At 39.4% G+C, this 23,962-nt stretch overlaps 1 protein-coding gene across 5 annotated transcripts in view; it reads left to right on the top strand.

Moving 5' to 3' along the window:
- pard3ba (par-3 family cell polarity regulator beta a) overlaps positions 1-23,962 on the top strand; it is a 168,281-nt gene that overhangs the window by 140,068 nt on the left and 4,251 nt on the right. For all 5 annotated transcript variants that reach the window (XM_065254167.2, XM_065254164.2, XM_065254166.2 and 2 more), the window contains 2 exons: positions 3,627-3,732; positions 14,795-14,865. In XM_065254167.2, the coding sequence (XP_065110239.1) occupies positions 3,627-3,732; positions 14,795-14,865 (177 nt within the window). The remainder of the gene's footprint in view (positions 1-3,626; positions 3,733-14,794; positions 14,866-23,962) is intronic.

The raw sequence follows: 23,962 nt of genomic DNA, 5'->3' as shown, positions 1-23,962 counted from the left end.
TAAAGAAGTTCAGTAAAGTTTTGTTTATTAAACGGCAGAAATCGTGCACAGACAAAGCTACAGTAAATAAATACATGCTTGCATAAATGCAAAACATGTAGCAACTATAACACACAAAATTACTTACACCAACAAAAGCCATTGGTGGGCAACTATGCCAGTTTTCACTGGCCTAGTTTAATAATTGTGTAGTGGTTTTTGGTAACCAGATGTGCACGATCCTGGCCAGGTGCGGAAACTGGGTAATCAATTTTAAACAAGTAATCTTAAGACTGGAAGGTTTTTCATCAGGGTTTTCTGAAGAGCATGAATTACGCAGTAACACAACTTGCTCCTGTATAGCTCAGTGGTGAAGCATTGTGTTGCGTTAGTAGCGCCAAAAGTTCATGGATTCAAACCCAGGGAACATGCATACTGATAGAAATGTATACCTTGGATAAAAGTGCAAACTTCTTAAACAAAAAGATGGGCTAATACAAGCAAAACAGCAGCAGATCCATCTTAACCACCAACATGACAAATCACAAACCAAAAATTAAGGATTTAGAAACAGTAAAACAAGAGCTAGGCGTCACATGCGGCCGGTGGGCCATTAGCTCGATTAAGCCCATTTCTCAGGCTCTGGACGGCGTCCAACTCTCTGGAGCCACGTCCAGTTTTTAGACGCCCCGTTTGGCCGTGACAGTCACTGCGTCAGCATTTCTAGTGAAAGATGGCAATGCTGTGTCTCCTAAACAAGCAAAAGCAAGGCTCTATTTTCAATGTTGAACATTTATTAGTCACATCTATTATGCGCAAAACGGCAGAAAGAACAAAGGGCTGTTAGGAGCCGTCGGGCGACGTGCGAGAGAGAGAATGGTAATTAAGTTCTCTACCGCAGGAGATCCAGGAGAGCTGAACTAGAAGATGAAGGCTTCGCATATCTGTCTGGCTGTTACTTTGCGGCTAATTGACCGTCCCGCCTCTCTCTTATTTGCTCTCTGACGTGAAACTCACAAATGCTCATGGTGAGCTGCTTCAGGCAAGACATTTCTCACACCGTTTTCCTTGATAGGACACCCCATAACCGATCCGTCACATTTGTGTACCTGAATGGGTTCCTTATGTAAGAAGTTTTCAAGTAGTTTGGTTTCAGGGTCTAGAGTTAAGACGACTTAATACTTGATGATCAATGCAGTAACAAAAGTTGCACAAAAGTGAACTAAAATGCCTACGTATTAAAATTACAAATCGTTATGGATTATACACGTTACGCAGCCTGTCAATGCCGATGGATGGATTTTCCACTCAATTTCATTTTCCTTCAGTATTACATCTGGGATTTCGGTCTATTTTAGTGTTTCGAGAAATCACATTTTTGTAGGACCAATCAACGAACAGAAGGATGGACAGCGGAGAAACACATGCGAAAAGCTATTCGGTCCGTTGTTGCAAAACTGCTGAATATACAGAAGTTAAAGCCGGAGCAAGAACAATGTTTGCTAAGTTTTGTTGATGGCCATGATGTTGTGGCTCTCCTACCCACGGGGTTTGGGAAAAGTTAGATTTTCCAGCTCACTCTGCTAGTGGTGAATGAGTTGGCTAAGGCAAACGATAGGGTTGCAAAGCCAATAGTTGTTGTCGCCTCCCCTCTTGTTGCACTAATGGAGGACCAAGTGAATATACATACGTCACGACCACACGTTAGCGATTGGTTATGGCGGATCCTGAGTGTCTCTGGGCAGATCCAATAGTGTTAAACTTTAACAGAGAACCGGCCTACAAGGAAGTAAATGTTTCTCAATGGAGAGAACCAGGTTATCAGTATACATGGGTCAGTGATAAAAATGGTTTGACAAGATGAGAAATGCACATTTTTTTTTACGAAACGTTTTAAATACATGCATCTGGTATATTTCAATGCACACATATTGTATTTATGTTGATTTTATGCAATAACAAATTACATATGCACCATTTATATGAAAGTTAAGACTGAATGGACCTGAAAATGTCAAATGGCGTAACCGCAAATTGAATGATAAATATTAAATATTTTATCCACCTTGATGGCAAGTAAGCGTAATCATCAAATAAATAAATAAATAAATATATATTTTAATGCGTTTTTGTAATATTTGTCCGGACATATGCTGAAAAAAATTCTGTTTTCTAAATAATCTTTAACAAATTGTATGAAACTGTATTGTAAAGTGAAACCAAAAACTCTTCGTTTTGTTTTACCCCAAATCATGAAAGTTAATATGTTTACACTCTCCGGTTTGTGCGGTACCCACTATCAAAATAGACCAAATGAAGTGGTGATGACAGGAGGCCTTCACACTCTCATTTGTATGTGTGCACAACACATGTAAGCGCACGTCTTCTGGAAGAGAAACAGGACTTTACTGATTTCTCTCATAAAAGTTTGCTAAAGGTTTTTGTTTTAGGTCTCCCTCGTCCTGTAACTAATATGAATATGATTCATATGTGTGGCGGCAGCTAATTAAACATTGATAGTGTTTCTCATTCGGAGGGTCGTGTGTGCTCTCCATCAGAATGGCAGCTCTAATTGCGTTCTGTGTCCTTCAACAGATGCTGAAGTGGCTTAGATCGCTGCCTGTCGTATTTTCTATTATTCCCAACTTTGTAACATCTGTGGATGGAGTTTCTACTAAATATGTAATTTGTCTGTAGTATATGTACGTTCAAATTGTATGTTCACTTTTTTCTTTATCCGGATTCACAACAGTAAGCTTAAGCTAGAACTATAGTTTGTTTTTTACGCATAAGCAAGGGTCCCCGTGACACAAACTTCATCATCAGAATACTATACGCGCACAGCTGAATTTTTGCACATGCAGGTACTGGAGAAATGTATATGTAGCACAGGAGATGCATTGCATTTTGTCGTGTACACATGAATCAAATAAACTATGCTTTGCAAAGCTGTGCGTTCGGCTGTGCGTTGGCGTACACAAAAATAAACTATACAGTGGGCTTTATAATAATGATTTAAAGTAAGTAAATAAAAGATAAAGTTAACAACCTGCATTTTCATGTTTTGAACAGAGGTGGCGATAGAGAGACAAAAGTTATAGATTGCACATTAAAGAGCGCCTATTGTCTGATTCACGTTTTTTAATTTCCTGTCTCTACAAAAAGTTGAAAAGAGCATCACATTGCTCATGAATGTCCCTTATGGAAGTTGATTGGTGAAGAGACGTTGGCCAATCAGGACTGGGCATGATTGTTTGTGTTTTCTGTGTCTTTAAGTGGTGCTGTACTGTTGTGTTTCAAAGAAAATTGAAGCAATTTAAAGGTTGATTTTCTAATACTTGTCCTGCTCTGAATCAGTACATGCCCTCGGGTTACATGTTTGCTTTAATACAGAGCTTACAGATGGTGTTTTTAAACATGGATAATTTAAAACACTGCATTTCACATTCAACTCAGTTTATTTCAGCCAAATTTGATTTAAACATTAACTTTATGTTAAACCACATATGTTACTGTTTTTTCTTTTGGAGATTTAACTGTGATATACAGTTGCCATAGTTTATCTCTATTATACTGTATGTAACTTTAAATGTTAGATGTTTGAGGAGATGTCTCTCATCTGTCTTGTTTTTGTCTGCATGTTGCAGTAATGAAGACCGATTGCAGCAAATCAGAAATCAACTTCAGCAGGTGAAACCAACGCCATCCTACGAAGACCTGACCAGAAGAAGACAAGAATATGATCCATCCAGAGTGAGTGCAACTCAATACTCTATCCTTCCTTCTTTCCTGTCTGTCTGCCTTTCTTTCTTTCTTTCCATCCATCCGTCTGGCCGTCCTTCTTTCTTTTTTTCTGTCTGTCTGTCCGTTTCCTTTTTTCCTTCCTGTCTTTCTTTCTTTCTTTTTGTTTGCTGTCTTTTTGTCTGTCTGTCCTTTCTTTTTTCTGTCTGTCTGTCTGTCCATTTCCTTCCTTTTTTCTTTCTTTCTTTCTGTCTATCTTTTTTACTGTCTGTTCCATTATCTTTCTGTCCATCCTTTTCTTTTTTTCTGTCTGTCTCTCCTTTTTCTTCCTGACTTTCTTTCTTTATTTCTTTCCATCCTTCCTGTCCATCCTTCTTTCTTTTTTTCTGTCTGTCTTTCTTTCTTTCTGTCTGTCCCTTGGTCTATTTCTTTTTTTCTGTCCATCCTTCTTTCTTTTTTCTTTATGTATGTCTGTTTATCTTTCTTACTGTCTGTTCCTTTATCTCTTTTTCTTTCTGTCTGTCTGTCCGTCCATCCTTTCTTTTTTCTTTCTGTCTGTCCTTTTACTTCCTTCCTGTCTTTCTTTCTTTTATTTATTTCTGCCTGTCTGTCTGTCTCTCTCCCTTGGTCTATCTCTTTCAATCCATCTGTCTTTTCTTTCTTTTTTCTGTATGTGTGTCTGTTTTCCTTCCATCTTTCCTGTCCATCCTTCTTTCTTTTGTTTCTGTATGTCTTTCTTGACGTCCGGCTGTCCTTCCTGTCTTTTATTTCTTTCTATTTGTCTGTCCCTTGGTCTATCTCTTTCTTTCCTTTCTTCCATCCTTCTTTCTTTTTTCTGTCTGTCTGCTTCCTTCCTTCCTGTCTTTCCTTCTTGCCATCCAGCTGTCCTTCTTTCTTTTTTCTTTCCGTTTCCTTCCTTACTGGCTTTTTTCTGTCTGTCTGTCTGTCTGTCCATTTTCTTCCTTTTTTCTTTCTGTCTGTCTATCTTTTTTACTCTCTGTTCCTTTATCTTTCTGTCTGTCCATCCTTTTCTTTTTTTGTGTCTGTCTTTCTTTCTTTCTGTCTGTCCCTTGGTCTATTTCTTTTTATCTGTCCATCCGTCCTTCTTTCTTTTTTCTTTATGTATGTCTGTTTATCTTTCTTACTGTCTGTTCCTTTATCTCTTTTTCTTTCTGTCTGTCTGTCCGTCCATCCTTTCTTGTTTCTGTCTGTCTGTCCTTTTACTTCCTTCCTGTCTTTCTTTCTTTTATTTATTTCTGCCTGTCTGTCTGTCTCTCCCTTGGTCTATCTCTTTCAATCCATCTGTCTTTTCTTTCTCTTTTTCTGTATGTGTGTCTGTTTTCCTTCTATTTTTCCTGTCCATCCTTCTTTCTTTTCTTTCTGTATGTCTTTATTGACGTCCGGCTGTCCTTCTTTCTTTTTTCTCTCTGTCTGTCCTTTTTCTTCCTTCCTGTCTTTTATTTCTTTCTATCTGTCTGTCTCTTGGTCTTTGGTCTATCTCTTTCTTTCCTTTCTTCCATCCTTCTTTCTTTTTTTCTGTCTGTCTGCTTCCTTCCTTCCTGTCTTTCCTTCTTGCCATCCAGCTGTCCTTCTTTCTTTTTTTCTGTCCGTTGCCTTCCTTACTGGCTTTTTTCTGTCTGTCTGTCTGTCTGTCTGTCTGTCTGTCTGTCTGTCTGTCTGTCTGTCTGTCTGTCTCTTTTCAGTTTTCTGTCTGTCTGTCTGTCTGTCTGTCTCTTTTCAGTTTTCTGTCTATCTGTCTTACCTTCCATCAGTCCTTCTTTCTTTCTTTCTTTCATTCTTTTTTTGCACGGATTCAAAGCTCAGATTATCAGGGTTCATCTAGGGGTGTGTTTCACGTCAAATCTAAAGCAGTAGGACTAAAGTGTCCATAGTTATTCATTTGTTTAAACTTAGCAGGGTCTCAGTCTCTTCTCAAAGTGTTTTTCTTCCTGATCACAACACATCCACACACAGTCATATACATACTGTCACATTTATTTGTATTGTTTGTATTGTATTGTTGTTTTCTACAATTCCATTTCATAAAACGTAGACTTTTATAAATCTGTATGACCCTCATGTGCTGGACACGTTGCATTAGTCTTGCATCAAAATGTTTCTGGCACTTTTCGTGAACAGAGCACTAATGGACCTTTTTAAATCAATGATTTCCATGTTCTTCAGAAAGAGACCCATTAAACGTCATTATCCAACATAAAATTAACATGACATTTCATGTAATAAAGTCTTTAATTATGACCTCCTGCCTGGATGATTTTCTGAAGGTTAAGTACACTCTTTCACCAGTCCTTCATTTTCAAGTCCTCGTTTGTCTTTTTTGTTACCCTTTATGTATCTTATTTTAAGCAAAAAGGTTTTTTTGTGGTCTGAAGTTGCCCATTTTTGTTTTACAGTTCAAGGTTTGCAGTATTCACTTGCTTGTGTGGGCCGGTCTTTTGCATACATCAGAAACCATGTGTATTTTTAGGTCCTTATGTTGTGTGGTTACTAGTTATGTGGGTGTGTATTTGGTGTGCTGTCTGCACTGCCCTGAGCCTAAAATGAGCTGACCCAGCCCTTGACATCCCAACATTTAACCTCTGCGCCACTGGGCATACATAAAAAACAACTGTACTTTATAGATTTTTTCATCCACATGATATCAGTCTTACCACCAGTTTTTCTTGAGCATAAATTATCCCACCACCAGACAAGTCTGTCTTAATAAATAACAAAGACATTATTAATGCATAACTCTCTTTTAGTCATAAAAAACTGGGATGGGCATCTTTTTTTTCTGATCTATCGAAGGGCCTCCGCCCATCTGTTGCGTTGCGATTATCTAAGATGAAAATATGCATTTAAGCAATATGACTTTCAGGTAGATTGTTTAGGACTTTCAGTTTGGGGCACCATTCACTTTCACTGTGTGAAAAAAAGCAGTGTGAGGGTGAGTAAATGAACAGAATTGAGTAAATGCAATAATTGCTACTATAAACACTTGTTACTATAAACACGGCAACAGGAGAGTAAATTTAGTGTTGTTTTAAACCCGTATGGCTTTTTTAATTATGTGTAAGGAATGAGTAACTAAAGGCAGAAGCTAAATTTATTCATGTACTGTTGCTTTAAAAATAATAATAATGCCAAGAATACTTTATGGGCTTGCCACCTTTGAAAAAAATTTTGTCATCTTGGCACCTTGCATGAACATAAATAAAACAATGACAAATGGGGCATCCAAACATGAAGTTATAAAGGAAAGACTGACAGAGATTTATTATGCATAAATTAAGAATTAAATTTGCTATAACAAACAGAAACACTGAAACAACAAAAATGTCTCTTGGAAAAGAAGCGTTTTGTGCAAAAAAATAGCAAAGCTGAGAGTCACCCGTTGTCATTTGAAGCGCTTTAAAACAAAAACTAAATCTTTCTCAGAAGTGCTTATTAAACGCAGAGCGCCCTGAGCCACACGCGCATCCACCCAGATGTCCAGTTCTTCATCTGAAGAGATGGAGGGTTATGTCCAGGGCTCGCCTGACTTTACAATTATAGCTTACATGATTACATGTGTCTGCTGGAAAAGTGAACTTCATCGAGACTTTTCAGGAGTCACAGAGAGAAAATTGAAGCTCTTGAGCCCAGTTGAGGATCGAAATAAAGCACTATGTCATTGTTAAATGTTCATTAGTCATGTATTGGTTGCTGTATAGATGTATGGTGGTCTGTTAGTAGATTAAATTGCAAGTGCAATAAACTGCATTTGTATGTTTAAATGAGGAATCTTAAATCTTTAAAGGTCTTTTTATAAGAAGTCCTAAATATTTTTACAAACTGAAATTTCATATAGATTTTTTCTGTCTGGTGTCTTGTGGTGTCTTTTTTTATAGGTTTAATAGCTTAGCAGTGGCTGTATGCTCAGAAATAGCTGAATGAATAAGTCTAGTGAATGGAGGTGACTATTGGTGATTGTCAAAATAACGTAAGAAATATATAAATGCATGTTCAGGCCGAACATGAGCGCGTACAGTAGATCCGCACAAATTGGCGATAAAATAGTTTAATTGGATAAGATGATGGTTTTCTCGATTTTGTCTGGTGTATGTTTGTGTGTCTGTTTATCTCTGATTTGGAAGTCAGTTGCAATCTCATATCGTTCATGCACTGAGACATTTCTGCTGCAAGAATTACAGCTATTTATTTTTGTTACTGCATTAACTGATATCATGGCTGATGTTGGTGGAGGTTGCCAGGCAACAGTTGTCATTACTGTTGCTTGTGCTTTTGGTTTATTCTAAATTTATGATTTTCGTCTGCCAAAAAAATTCCCCAGATTCACATTGAATGAAAAATTTTAGAACATCCATTAGACTTCGGAGTGAGCTTTTTACATTTGAGCCATTAATATATACCCCAACAGAACACCATAGCAACAGTCCACTCAGAAAGCTACAGGGACTACATAGCAACGCTAGGAACTGTGTAACAGCTGCCTGGCAAAACCTTAGCAACAGGCCAGTTAGAATACTATAGCAACTGCATAAACAGCCTACACCCTAGGAACAGCCCTGGCAACCACTTTGAACAAACCACTCAGAATACTATAGAACTTAATAGAATTTTTTTGGTGTACTGTCACTTTAAAACTTACATGTAATGCACAAATCCTATACTGTTACATATGCATTTGCTTTCTGAAAAATCCACATATTGCGACATTTTAAAAATATTTTGTGTAAATATGTCCGTTCAAGCGCAAGGAAACATAAAGCCTTGACATGCAACCAGGCGTGCACTTTGGATGCACGCACACAAAACTTCTAAAACTGTGTCTGAGTAGCGCATTGAAATCTGTTTTGTGTCTTCTTTGCTTAAATGTTTTAATTGGCAAGACCATAAACAACTGCAAATGATAAACTTTTATGATGATGTTGCAGTGGCTTATGACTGTCCTGAGCATCGTTCACGTTTGCCCCAGGCCAACAGGCACGCCTTACGAGCCCTGTCAGAATTAAAGTGCACATGTTAAGAATGGATTCAGAGATTTCTTGAATGTATATCGTTTTTAAAATAGAAGATTGATTAAAATCTGAGAATGTGTATTTTTTACTCAGCACTAGTAGACACCACATAGCAACAAGCAACTCAGAATGCTATAACAACTGCAAAGCAACGGCCTGGCGACCACCCTAGCAACCTCTTAGCAACATGCCACTCAGAACACTATAACATGGCAACACCCTGGCAACCTCTTAGCAACATGCCACTTAGAACACTATAACATGGCAACACCCTGGCAAAACACCCTAGCAACCTCTTAGCAACAAGCCACTCAGAATACTATAACAACTGCAAAGCAATGCCCTGGCAAATTCTCTAGTGCATTGCCCTTTTGAACTAAGTTTATTACAAGTGCATGGTTAAGCTTCCAAGAAAAGTGCAGTTGCATTAAAACAAAAATAACTTGCTCTGTAGCAACAAAGCAAACCTAATTGCTGATTGGTGGAAACTAAAAGGTTGAAAACAAAAAATTGGTCAGCTCAAATTAGCAAATGTGACCGACGCAGAATTAGAAGCTGATTCTATGGAAAACACTGAGTCTGGGTTTTAAAAGGTGTTAAAAAACAGGAAATGTGTGCGTTGCAAGCTTGCAATGCAACTCTAAGAATATGAATTGGGGGTTTGGAGAGGCAGTTCAGCTGTTACATCTTTTTGGTGATCACCAGGCTGAGCCAGTGTTGTATTAATGGCTGTCTGATACAATTCTTTAATAAAACGAATTAGTTTACATTTCAGTTACATCTCTCTACTGGATCCATTATTCCATCTGAAAAATCCACGACACTATAACAACTGCCAAGCAACACAACCTGGCAAACACCCTAGCAACATTTTTGCAACATGCCACTCAGAACGCTATAACATGGTAACACCCTGGCAACTTTTTTGCAACATGCCACTCCGAACACTATAACATGGCAACACCCTGGCAAAACACCCTAGCAACCTGTTAGCAACAAGCCACCAATAATACTATAACAACTGCATAGCAACACCCCTGGCAAAACACCCCTGGAACTGCATAGCAACACCCTGTCAAAAACCTAACCCCCTGCTTGGCAACAAACCATTGTAGCAACCACATAGCAACACCCTGGCAACACCACAATATTTTGGCAACGACTTTTGCACTGTATACATTTGCACCACAATTTATGGTAAAAATAAGTCCTGAGATCCCCTTATATTGACCTAATCAAGCAGATACTAGTTACTTGTGCTTGTAAGTTAACTAGAGTCCAGTGGTTACAGAGTTAAATAAGTTAAAGGCAGCTGCAAAGATTACACAAGAAAGATTAAAGAAAAAGACAGAAGGTGGAAAATTAAGAACGCTGTCATTATGATTTTTTCCTCTCTTCCTTGCACCAGAATGTTTTGAGACGAGCACCCGGTCCTGTCAGGTCCAATTAATCTCGCATCTTCAGACGCACACACAGGCTTGACAGGCACCCGTGACGGCTGTGTATAAAACGATTGAGTGGCGGCAACTAGGTGGCTTTCCACAAACCTGACAGATAATCCCAAATACTAAACCAGGTGCCGGAGATGTCAAAACACATCATCGTGAGCTAATAGAGGAAGCTTAAGAAACCAAAGATGGACAAGGGAACAAGAGATTTTAGCAAGTTTGTGCTCGAGTAAGCAGGTAAAAGACTAACTTAAAAAGAAAAACTGCTCAGATGTGTGTAGCTTTGTCTGGGTGCAGGAAACAGTGGTCAGGAATCTGAATGAAGAAAAAGGAATGGAGAAAGCCGTCTAGGAACCTCAGGGGAGAAATGAGCAAGGACAGAGTTGAAATCGTGTGTCGAATTTTTTATCGTACCTCTAAAGTTCAGCAATGGATGCCTGATTCATTTTGGGAATTTAAGTAGGAATGAATGAGCAGAATCTGTTTTGTAAGAAGAGCTATACTATATTACATTTTAAACTGGTACACTGCACCATAGTCTTACTTATGCCACGTTCACATTACAAGCGACACGTAGCAAAAAGCAACACGATCCCAGCTGATGATTTCTGGCGACCGGATGGGGCGTGTCCAGCGATGCAACAAAGTTGAGAACAGTTCAACTTTCTGCAAATAACAAAAGTGACTACCAAGCTAGATTTTTCTAAAAACAGGATCTAACTTTTAAAAATGTTGATATAGGTTTTCTAAAAACCAACAAAAAAATACTGAGTCAGAAAAGTAAGTCTACGTGTACTCCAATATACATTGTCATACCATGTAAACATTGATCAAGTACTGCACATTACCTGTGTTACAGGGTTGAATGAGATGTATGAGGAGGTCATGAGCAGACTCCCGCGGCCTTGGGTCTAAATTACCCCCGCAAAATGGTTTCACCATCTGCTGCTAACAAGCGTGGGGCATTAGGGCAGCATGACCGTGGCTTTTCAGGGGACGTTAGAGGGCACTGGGCCGTGGCAGCGCTACATCAAAGGTCCGAATGCCGCACACGCCATAGAGACTCAAGGGAGAGTCAACGAGCGATAGGATGACCGCTATACTTACGACATGTTTATTTTAGCAGCATGCCGGAGTAATGTGCCGAGTTTGTAGAAAACAGGAGGAACGTTTGAAGGAAAACACCACAGTTTTTCAACATTTTACTGTGTTCTTACCTCAACTTATACGGATTAATACACACCTATAATTTTTCAATGCGCCTACTTTTAATCTTTGTACAGCGCCTCATGAATGTGTTACCTATGGCTCCAAACAGGGATGAATTTAGAAGCCACTAAACACTTCCATGTTTTCCCTATCCAAAGACTCATACATGAGTAGTTACACGAATAAGTATGGTGGCACATAATAAAATTTTGTTTGGAGCCATAGGAATGAATGGGGCTAGGCTAAATGCTAACACATTCAAGAAGCGCTGTACAAAGATTAAAAGTGCATGCATTGAAAAAAGATAGGTAGGTAGGAAGATAAGATAGGTGCGGCATCATCTCGCACCCCCTAATTTGAAAACCACCGGGTTGCAGAGACTTTCGGGCAGCTTGAGGTTTTGTGTACAAATTGGTCAGAATATGGTTGACAGTGAGATTTGTTGTTTTTTGTAGCCCAGTTGTCTTTTGAGGAATGTGTTATTTGATTTTAAAACAGCAAACGGGCTGGATTGGTTGCTTTTTATAGCTGTGGCATATAAAAAAGCAGCATGTTGGGTAAAGTTTTCGCCTGCAGTGTTACACACACTCGGGAGAAAAAGCGACTGAGCACAGCTTACAGGCACACCTCTCACAGCTTGAGCTCGGTGACAAACTCGCAAGCCCGGTTTGTGTTTGCCGAGAGAGGACGTGCTGAGTCTAAATCCGATGGCAAAGCTTCACTCCCCACCGCCTATTCCCTCTGACTCAAAGCTTAAATCAATGGAATCTTATTACAGAAAAGAAATGATAAAAACTAAGGCTTTTTGTTGGCTTCTTTAAAACATGCATCTCTGTGTTAATCCACAGTTTCTCTAATGTAAATACCTCTGTGTAATCTCGCAGCATCTGCATGCACGAGTGCCATATGCGTTTTCGTAAACGCTTGCACGTTTGTTGTGGCATGCGTGTTTGCCGTCACAGTCATGCCATCCACATTGCTAAGTACACAAGTCTTTCATCTGTCCACACAGCCATTTCGATCTGATAACGGGACCGCAAAGATTCGGCAGCACGGTTGCCATGGTGCCCTGATTTCCCCTTCAGTAAGGTTCGGCAGGGTTGAGCAGGTTTTGTTGATCCTTTTTGACCCCACGTGGTTTAGCTCGACCAGACCACCAAGCCTGTCGTGGCAAAGTTTCAAATTCTCTCTCCCTCGATTGGAGTCAAGCGCCTGGCAGCGGTCCCACGTCTTGTCCCTTCTGCCTAAAATGCTAATTACTCGGTAAAGATCAATGGCATGTGCCCGTGATAACATCTGTGGCCAGTGAGGTAAAGCACGTGAGTATTGTGGAATATTCAAAGCGGATGCAGTCTCTTGTGTTTTGTAATAAACTCTCCCAGTGGAAGCAACTAGCTAACATTTCAGAGCATTAACGTCCAGAGATTTTATTCCTGTTTGTGGTGAATGTGTCCAGATGGAAATGCAGAGTAACCCTAGGAACCGAGAAGTTGCACCAAATTACAGACAGATCCTAAATGTTCTGTGCTGTCACATTTGTTTAGTAGAGGTTCTGTTTCTTGTACTTAAAATTGTTTCTAAACACATTATAAATGTTAGAAATGTATTGCGGAAACACAGCAAAAATACTGTAAACTATGTAGTAATAAATTGCAGAGTTAGATCGTTAAACAGTTTTTCCAAATTTCTCTGTTCAGGATTATTTGGGCGGAGCTAAAACGGTCGCTCGATGATGCACTTGAGCCACTGAGCATAGCCCCGCCCCTAACACAATCCCGAGTATTTATTCAGGTTGTAGCTGTATTTGTAAGTTGAGAGAGACAGCAGCTTTCCTGTGATGGGCGTGGTTTCAACGCAAATAGCGGACACGCCCACAGCGTTTGAAGTAAAATCCTGCCTGTTTTCCTAGATTTTGACCAATTATTTTATTTACTTGGTGTTTTTTCCAGCATTTAAATTTGGTTGGGTGGTTAAAAAAAATGTTTCATCCTACCTTCATTAGTTATCTTTTTATCACCTCTCAAATATGGGTACATTTCTTCAAAAACATAAAATTTTGAGCAAAAAACTGAGATAATTCCATTTTTGTAAAAGACTTTTGATAGAGATCAGATGCAGAGCGATCCTCAAAACTTCGACGGACAGCTGTTTCACCTACTGTAGGGCGATACTTTCGGGTTTTATAAGTCCTCCTGCTGGATAATAGCGGTAATGCGGATTGACGAGATAACTCGTCAATGGCGGAGAAAGAGTTAATATAGATCTTTACATGGACTTTAAGGAAGTAATTTTGTTATATATATTAACAGCAATAATTCTCATAAACATTAGCTTTTAAAAATTTTGTGCTGGGCAAAGATTAATTGAGATTAATCGCATACAAAATAAAAGTTTTTGCATAAAATATGTGTGTGTGTGTGTGTGCTGTGTGTAATTATTATGTATATTTAAACACTCACACATACATGTATACATTTCAGACATTTTTTATTTATATATAATATTTTTTAATTTATATATAATATAGAAAATACAAATAAATAAATATATACATACATACATACATACATAATAATTACACACAGCACACAATTAATCACTCAATAGGTAGAGCATTAAGTTTGCAATGCAAAGGTCATGGGTTTGATCCCCAGTGAACACTCATACAGTTTTTTTTTATATTTAAATTGAGATTGTAATAAACTTGACCTAAACTTGAATTGAATTGTGTGGCTTATTTTCTAACCTATTGTACTATGATTTTCAAAACCTTCAAGATGGATCCTTTCTGTGGAACAATAAGTCTCGGTCAGAGTCATAAACGTATACGGAGTCCTTTAATACCATCCCCTGTGAAAAAGGCCCTGACTGATCATCTGTGCAGCCAGAATAGACATCAGAAAGATTGAAAGAAAGCGAGAAAAGGCAGGAATTGTATATCGTTTTGATCGTTGGCCGCGTGCATCACTCCATCATTCCCACAATCATCTCTCGCTTTTCTAAACGTGACCTTTCCGCCGAATGCACCTCGCCATCTCGCTCCATACTATGTGACATTCGATCCCTGCGAGACACTTTGTTTAAAGATCGCACTTAGCATGCAGGGTGGCTCGCAGGGCCGCTAACACACACGGGAGGACGTGCGCTTATAAACGTCTCGTTGAGACAAATGCCACCATTTTCCTCCCGGAGAACTCTGATATGATCTCGCTTCTTAACATAATGCATCTAACCTTCATCCGTCACACAAAGCAATCCCAGAATCCCACTGCGGTCATGAGACTAACATTAAACCCAATGCTGTGTATGGATATGCGGAGTTTAAAGTTCACAAGTCATTGAAATATTTTACTTTAAAACCACGTCTGACATTGATTTATTTGTTTTTTACAGATCAGAGGTCCTGATGCAAGAATGGCTCCAAGGTACAACGATCTGGATCGGATGTATGCGACAGTACCCAGGTAAGACTTGCATGTTTGTGTACTTTGACGTGTTTGGATGTTGTATGTTAGACATATTAGACCACCAGAAGTTCATATTTTCATGCCTGTATTTTAAAGACTGCATACTTTATACAACTGATCAAGGACCACACCCTCTCCTGCAAGAATTGTTGCTCATTGCAAGATTTGTTGCTCTAGTCTAAATATGTAGTCAAAGAGCATCTGGGCGTAGGTACGCTTAAAAAGTAGGCTAAGACCTGCAGTCTTATAGTTGTGCGCTTAGCTTTATAGTCAACAAGACAAGGAAAAGCAAAGGAGGGTGGGGAGGGTCCATTGTTTCTTCCACACACACTCATTTTAATCCTCTTTCAGCCCCTTAATTAAATCTTGAGTGTTTGCCTTCCGAGAGCTTTTCTCATCCCGGAATATTCACCTGATCCAGTCCCAGGGGAGCGGGATCCAGACAGGAAGCTGGGAATGCTAACCTGGCTTGCGGCCCAGTGCTTAAGTGTTTCAATCATTCTCTGGCAGAAACACACACCGATACGAGGAGAGACTTAACTGTGGCCCACTGAACGCTGGGAAAGGTCGATGTGGCCCAGCATACAAAAAAAGCCTGAACGTCATATTTAAATCAAATTCCAATCTGATTTCTGACAAAGATTGAAAAGCATGGTTCATGAGACAATGGCAATGATATCAGATGGTAATACTATGGTATTTTGATTTAAATCGTTACAAAATGGAGAATTTTTTGTACCGGTTTTGTTACTGGTGTGGTACTTTGATGTATGGTGGGTCAGTGAATGACTATCATAGTAATAAATTTCACACTGTTATGCAGGGTTTACACCAGACCCGGTAGAAGCGGCAAGCGCGAGTGATTTACATGTTAAGTCAATGCAAAGATGAGAATTGGCATCCTGCGGTGCGGTACGCACGGAAGACATGGATGGTGCGTTACGCGCGAATTGAGCGTTGCTGCGGGAAATGCGCAAGTTGAAAAATGGCGGATTCCCGTATCGCGTTAACCAATCAGGACCTTGATGGAGTAGTGGTGTGATTACAGGAAGCGAGCGAAGTCTCAACGGAGTCGCATAAGCCTCTCCCATGATGCAAATTTTTGCGTGAATGACTAGAATTTCACGCACGAATGAAGCGAATAAACTCAAATGTTCAAGTGTCCAACTACGCGCAAATAGCGCGTTTTTGCCGCCTCTACCGCGGCTGGTGTAAATGCACCATAACTGTGCGTGAATAAGAAGTGAATAATGAGAATAAATCGCGCTATTTGCGTATAGTTAGAGGCTTGAACATTTTAAGTTAACTTGCTTCTTCATTGGCACGTGAAATTCAGACACACATATGCTCAATTTGCCAGTTTTAGCTAGTTTGTAGTATCTTTGTGTATATGTATATAGCGTGTAAACGCGGCACGTAAATGTAAACGCAGCTCGAATATCGGCCAAAGTTTGGATTTTTTTTAACTTGCGCAATTCGTCAAACACCCAAAACGCTAAATTTGCGCCGCAGGATGTCTATTGGGCCTTTGCATTGACTTAACATGTAAATGACTTGCGCTTACCGCTTCATTCACATCTGGTGTGAACGCACCATTTGAGATTCAATATTATTATTTTAATTTTTTTGATGGATATCCGATTTTTCAGACTGATATCTGCCGCTACCGATACTTTGGTGTTAATTTTAAGTTTTGTTTAACTTGCATTAACAAAATTCTGAAGATAATTTTTTTAATGTTATTTATTCATATAATGACCAATAATATTGAATAAGTGATTATTCTTTACATTTTCTATACACTGAGCTCAAATTCATTGCATTTTCCTGTTTTCCTTTTGATTGACAGGATATATCGGCCTATAGTATGAAAAATAGCTTTTATCGTCCGATACTTGATTATTGGCAGATATGTCAGTGCATCTCTACACACTGTACTTCAAAACAAAGGTTACCGTACTATTTAATATGGTAATGATTCAGTACTATGGTATGATATAAAGTACCATAGTATTACCATCTGTGTGATCATCTGTTCATACAGGCACTGTTTCTGAAATCTTGATTTGGAGTTTTTACCTCCAGACATCACACCTTTGTACATCAAAGCAAATTTTCAAATCTTTGTACTTATAAAAAAAACACACATATGCTCTTTAACACCTGCACGAGTTTTAGCAGAGACATTAGAAACAAAGTTCCTGTTGCTCATAAAGTCAGTCATTTTCACGTTTCTCGCCTGGTTTTAATGTTTCCCTCAAAATAAACACTGAACACTTCATTCCCCCGTGACTCTTAGCTCGCCCTGAAACGGCAGCGTCGCCCGCAGCCCGATGTGTTCATAAGAACGGACCATTTAAATGAAATGAAATACATTTTTCAGGGTTGAACTTAGTGCCGCAGTTCCCCCGGGTGCTCATTCAGACCCATTTCCTTTCAAATGACTGCGCCTCGTCGCATTAGCATATATTTCCATGCGCTCGCTCTCCACTGTGTGTGTGTGCGAACGTGTGCGATTCTGTAGGAGCAAAAGTGCTCGTTTTGGTCTTTCGGAGAAGTTCCTCCAGGCTGAAACTGATCACTTCAAACAGCGAGTCACATTTAAAGCCACAGGGACAGATTTTATACTGCGTTCATTGTAGGAAGTGTAATGCAGCTGTCAGCACAGATCGTATGGGATCGCTGGGGTGGTGGCTTAGTGGTTTAAACTCAGGGCTGGAAACCATATGGCTATCGGCTTGAATTTTATATTAAGTGTGATGTTGCGTAAATGTTGCAGAAATCAATTCCGCTGTAAGAAAGATTCTGGTTGTTTCATTTTGCTTTGTTGTAATCTGCGTGAAGATTTGATTACGGTTTAGTTGTGTGTATATTTTATTACTTTTATTCTTTTTGAAATGTTTTGTTTACTTTGCTGTTTTCTGCTTGTTTTCATTTGTTTTTATTTGAAAAAGTTGATGTTACGTTTTGTAAAAGTTTAATTGAACTTTGTTTTGTTATTTATCACTTTTCACTTCAAAACTTCACTTTTAACATTAAAGGCACAATATGTAGGATTTTCACCACTAGAGGTCGCTATTACACAATAATACAAAAACGATGTAAAAAGTTGAAGCTTAATTACTTAATGATGAGATGAAGGAGAGAGTTTTCTAATTATGTGCAAGTGCATGGATAAGGTAATGATTTAATGTTTTATTACCTGTTCGTTTGATAACATTATTTTATGCCATCGTAATAAATTAGCTGCGGGTTAGATGCTGTGTAACCGCCACTTCCGCATTTGCCATATCTTGTTGCCAAAGATTCTACAACCGGAAACTGGTGATAATGTGGACATTAAGTCATTACAATTACAACGGATGAGCCATTATTCAAAATAGGAATTCCCCTGAATTTACAAATTCTTGGGAGCTTTTGCGATAGTGCAAGTCCACAACTGCATTAAATACATCACACTGTGTAAGTGGTTTTTGGATATTTTATTACATAAATTTTACATATTGTGGCTTTAAACAACCATGTTTACTTCCTTTTCTCTGTTTCTAAAAAGTTCTCACATTAATATCCTTCAAAAAATGCTTTGCTTCTTAGATCATCACATTTGCATACAAAAGAATCATTTCCGTTACAGTTTAACCACAGTAGGATGTGAATTAGGGTGAAGAGCTTTAGCCCAAAGTACTCGCCCACTAATCGCCCCGAGTCTTAAGCCTGCATTTGATTGGATAAAGATCAGACAAAAGCAGGAGGTTACACAACAATACTGTTGTCTGCAAACAGGGACTCATAATGGAATTGGTCATGTACAGTTAAGATCCTTAAATCTCACCATGTTTTAAACAATGCTTCCTGAAAGCAAAACTCAGGACGGAGATCGTTCCAGAACCGTATTTAACAGTGTGCCGGTAAAGCGAGACTCCTGAGAACATTGGGTTCAACTAGAGAGGTTGTAGTGAAGTTATGATTATGAAGTATTCGTTTAGTTAAGATCGTGTGGTGGTGCCTGCATAGAAAGAGATGTTTTGATATTGCTTATCAGAATAGACTGCGGTTTTCTTTGTTCGTTCATTTTGGCAACAAAAACCAGTTACTTCTTTAGTGTCATGACATCTCGCTCTGTTTTTTATTGCGTTTTGGCTGCGGCTGCCGTTTTGCTTCCACGTAAATAAAGCACAGTGACTGTGTTTTGCTTTTAACATTGTTTGCCTTGAAACACAGAGGATGTAATGAAATCAGCGTTTGGAAATGAAACCCTGTTATTTTGCTTTCTGCCTGCGTCAGCTTCTGTTTTCCCCACGGGCCGAGGTCTGGAACCGGCATTGATGTAATATTTGTATGAGGAGCTCTGATGCAAAACCCTCTAAGTGCGTCTGACATGTTTTCTTGTAAATGAGTATTTTGAGACTCTTCATGAATTCTGCCAACAAACCGGTATTTCTAAATGACCCGAGGCTGGGATTAGGTGGATTTTGAGCGCAAGTATTTGATGAAAAAATAATACATGCCATGAGCATTCGGTTAATTATCTCATTTCTATGAGACAAAACTATTTGTCTATCCGCCTTTCTGTTTGAGCCAGATGTCTGAAATTGTCATCGATGGGCTTTATCTATTTCCAGGAATTGTCTTGACTATCAGACAAATATGTCTGTCTGTCTTTCTACCTTTCTGACTGACTATCTGTATGTATGTCTATGTTCTGAATAGACAGATAGGCAGGCAAACTAACGATAGATGGATGAGCGGATAGACAGTTTGATTGATAGATGGTTGGATGGACAGATAGATAGTTGGATGGATGGATAGACCGACGGAGGTATAGACAGTTCGATGGATTGATGGATAGTTTGATGGATGAGAGTTGGATTGCTGGATGGACAGATGGAAAGATAGTTGGATGGACGGACAGACAGATAGATAGTTAGATGTATGGATGCACATATAGACCGATGGATGGATGGATGGATGGATGGACAGACAGACAGGTAGATAGTTGAATGAATAGATGGACGGACGTAAAGACGGTTTGATGGATGGATTGATAGTTTGATGGATGAAAGTTGGATGGATGAATGGATGGGCAGATGGATAGATGGATGGATGGATAGACAGAAAGATAGATAGTTGGATAGATAGTTTGATGGATGAATGGTTGGTTGGTTGGATGGATAGATAGTTGAATGGATGGGTAGTTTGATGGATGAGAGTTGGATGGATGAATGGATGGGCGGATGGATGGAGAGATATAGATAGACAGATAGATAGTATGGACGCACATATAGACCGTTTGATGGATGGGTGGACAGACTGACAGGTAAATAGTTGAAATGGATAGATGGACGGACGTAAAGACGGTTTGATGGATGGGTGAGAGTTGGATGGATGAATGGATGGGCAGATGGATGGATGGATGGAAAAACAGAGAGATAGATAGTTGGATAGATAGTTTGATGGATGAATGGTTGGTTGGTTGAATGGATGGATAGTTGAATGGATAGATAGTTGAATGGATGGATAGTTTGATGAATGAGAGTTGGATGGATGAATGGATGACAGATGGATGGAGGGATAGATAGATGGTAGATGGATGTATGGACGCACATATAGACCGTTCGATGGATGGGTGGATAGATGGATGGATGGGTGGATGGATGCATGGATGTATGGACGAACATATAGACCGTTCGATGTATGTATGTATGGACGCACATATAGAACATTCGATGGATGGGTGGATGGATGGATGTGTGGAAGGATGTATGGATGTATGGACGCACATATGGATGGGTGGATGGATGGATGGATGTGTGGAAGGATGTATGGATGTATGGACGCACATAGACCTTTCGATGGATGGGTGGATGGATGGATGGATGGATGGATGGGTGGGTGGATGGATGGACTGATGGCTGGATAGATGGAAGGACAGACAGACAAGGTAGATAGTTGAAATGGATGGATGGACGGACCAAAAAGACAGTTTGATGGATGGAAGGGTAGTTTGATTGATGAGAGTTGGATGGATGAATGGATGGGCAGATGGATGAATGGACATTGGATGGATAGACAGACAGATAGATAGTTTGATGGATAGATGGACAGATGAATGGTTGGATGGATAGATAGTTCGATGGACGGATGGATGGGTGGACGGATGGATGGATGGACAGATGGATGGATGGAAGAATTGACAAATAGATTGATGAATGAATGCAAAGACAGGTAGATAGTTGGGATGGATTGATGATCGGACGTAAAGACAGTTGTATGGATGGACGAACATTGGATAGATAGTTTGATGGATGGACAGATGGATGGATTGACAGACATAAAGACAGTTCGATGGATGGATAGACAGACAGAAACATTAGATATGCATGTCTGTACATAAACACACACTCACACACGCACTGTATTTTCCTGATCTTGTTTTCAGAATCTGAGTCAATTCCTTAATCCATTCCTACATATTGACTGTTAACAACTTCATCCTGTTACTTACATCTCAACACACCCTCCTTTGTTACCCCGTCACCCACCAGCTGTTTGGCATTGTGTGTGTGTCTCTGAGGGGAGACACAAGAGTCGAGGTCAAATCAGGAGCCGAAGGAAGAATTTCCTTCCGAACCTCGTGGGCAGGTGCACGGAGTCACGCTCGGATTCCTCCCGCTCGTAAGACGGAAAATATGTTAGCGGACGGCCCGGCTCCTCGTACAGCGGCTGGAGTGTTAATAAGTGCTTGTGTGAGAGAGATGGATGGCTTTGTTTTATAACCCTATATATGTTAAGTCACAACACCTACTGTAGAGTTTTATGTCTATGCACAAACACACACTCAACACGTTGGCTCGCATCTCGGTTGCATTCTAAATGTGAACTGAAAAACACTTCGACCCGCAGTTGTTTAAATGAGCATGTGGTGAGTTGCAGACATGACCTTTTACATGACAATACTTTAAAACTCTCTCCCATACACACACACACACACACATAATTATGGATACTTGTGCACATCTGGATATTTGACACGCTCTCTCAGCTGTGACCCTGATCCTGTGGGTTTACTCTGGGTCACTGGATCAAGAGGTCAGATGTAGGGTACGGGTGTAGCACACTTGTTTGTGTCTGTCCCAGCGGAGGTGCCGCCGTGTGTTTCTAAGTCTAGTTTAATCCTCAGCTGCCAGCGCAGTCTGTAACCTGCTGCTCTCCTCCTTATGGCTAATCTACCATGCTAACACAAGTTTGAAGCCCTCACCGTCTAGTGTGCATGAAGTATATTATGTATTCTAGTATGAATGTGGTATGCATTATATATTCTTGTGTAAATTATGCTTATCTCATATATTCTGGTAGCTGCACTACTTTGTGACTTGATTTCATGCATTATAGTGTATAATGTCATATGGGTCTCCCAAGGGTCTCCCAAAAGGCTCTAAGAGGTCCCCAGAAAGTTTCAGAGAAGAAAAGATTAAATAAAAATGGTAAAAATCCTCTACATAACCAATTATTTGGAAACAACATGCTGTCTTTATAATATAATTAAGACTATTTATCTAAAGCCTGGGATAAACTGCAGAATTTTGGCACTTCTATAAGATCATTACCTTATCACACTGTGTGACATGGATCATTTAAACTTGGGTACGACAAGCATGTAGACTGTCTGATGATGACACCTATCGCGTTGGAGGCTTCGACGGCTGCGACACACATTAGTGCAACGTCTCCAGCATGCATTTCTATCAGAAAACTATCGTAGGCTATCTTTGGACCCAAGACCGAAAAAGCGACCGTCTTTGAACCTCTCTTACTGTACGACATAGGACCACAGATAAAGACCCACGATCACAGAAATGACCACAATCGTAATTTTTATCTGGGTGAGTCAAAAATCGTGCAGTGTATCCCGGGCTTAAAGGATGCATGACAATGTTTTGTCAAAAATGACAATCGTTCACTAGATAAGACCCTTATGCCTCGCTTGGGATCGTTTAGAGTCCTTTGAAACTGCAATTTTAAACTGCATTAAAACTGTTAAGTGTTGGGGTCCATTAAAGTCCATTAAAATAAGAAAAATCCTGGAATGTTTTCCTCAAAAAACATAATTTCTTCTCGACTGAATAAAGAAAGACATCAACATTTTGGATGATATGGTGGTGAGTAAATTATCTGGATTTTTTTTTTTAATTGACTAACAATTTTAATGTTTTGTATATAAATAATATATGGATATATATTTTAGGATGGGGTTTCTCATATAAGTTTCATAATATTTGGGGGTCCTTACCATCATAAAGTTTAAAAACACCTGGTCTAGTGTACAGAAAGGGCAAAACATCCATTTTTGTGAGGATATTTGTATTGTGCCCTTTTAGTAAAATCCAGACTAAAGTCTCTATTAGGAGCATCAAAGAATGATTTCACATCGATATCAATCTTGGTATCTTTAATATTAGTTAATAAGGTTATATTTTTGCAGAATGTGCTTCACATTATGTAGAAAGCAGTCACTTAATACCCTAAAAATGACATGAGTGAAGTTTTCACATTTTGCAGTAGAAGTGTGGTATATATCATCATAAACGTTTTTAAAGTTCAGCTACTGGAAAATATTACAACAATAGTTTTTTATAATGCAAGCGCGTACAGTAAATCTTTAAGGATACATTCCCAGAGGTCTCACAGACATTCATTCCTGTTAAATCCCCAACCATTAACCGTTAGTTTACTGTAAACATTGTATTACTCTTCACAGAAGCGTTTGAATTATGAGCGCTGTCATTACAGTCGCTCGGTAAGAACAAAATGAAATGCACTGTTGAAAGCACAATAGTTACTTTGTAATATTAGTCTGGAGCCTTCAGTCTGGGTGTGTTTGGGCTTTATCTGCATTTACACACACACACACACACACACACACACACACACACACACACGCACACACACACACACACACACACACACACACACACACAGTGTTTGGACTGCAGTATTTCTCATTCAGTTCTTGGGTGGTCAGAGTTGACAGACACTCCACATACGCTGCTGACGGATAATACACACACATCTCCAACCCTCACGGTACTGTGCA

This window comes from Paramisgurnus dabryanus, chromosome 4 (assembly GCF_030506205.2).
Source record: "Paramisgurnus dabryanus chromosome 4, PD_genome_1.1, whole genome shotgun sequence".
Classification (NCBI taxonomy): Eukaryota; Metazoa; Chordata; class Actinopteri; order Cypriniformes; family Cobitidae; genus Paramisgurnus; species Paramisgurnus dabryanus.
Note: the sequence above shows the minus strand (reverse complement) of the source record. Positions and strands in the feature narration are given on the sequence as shown.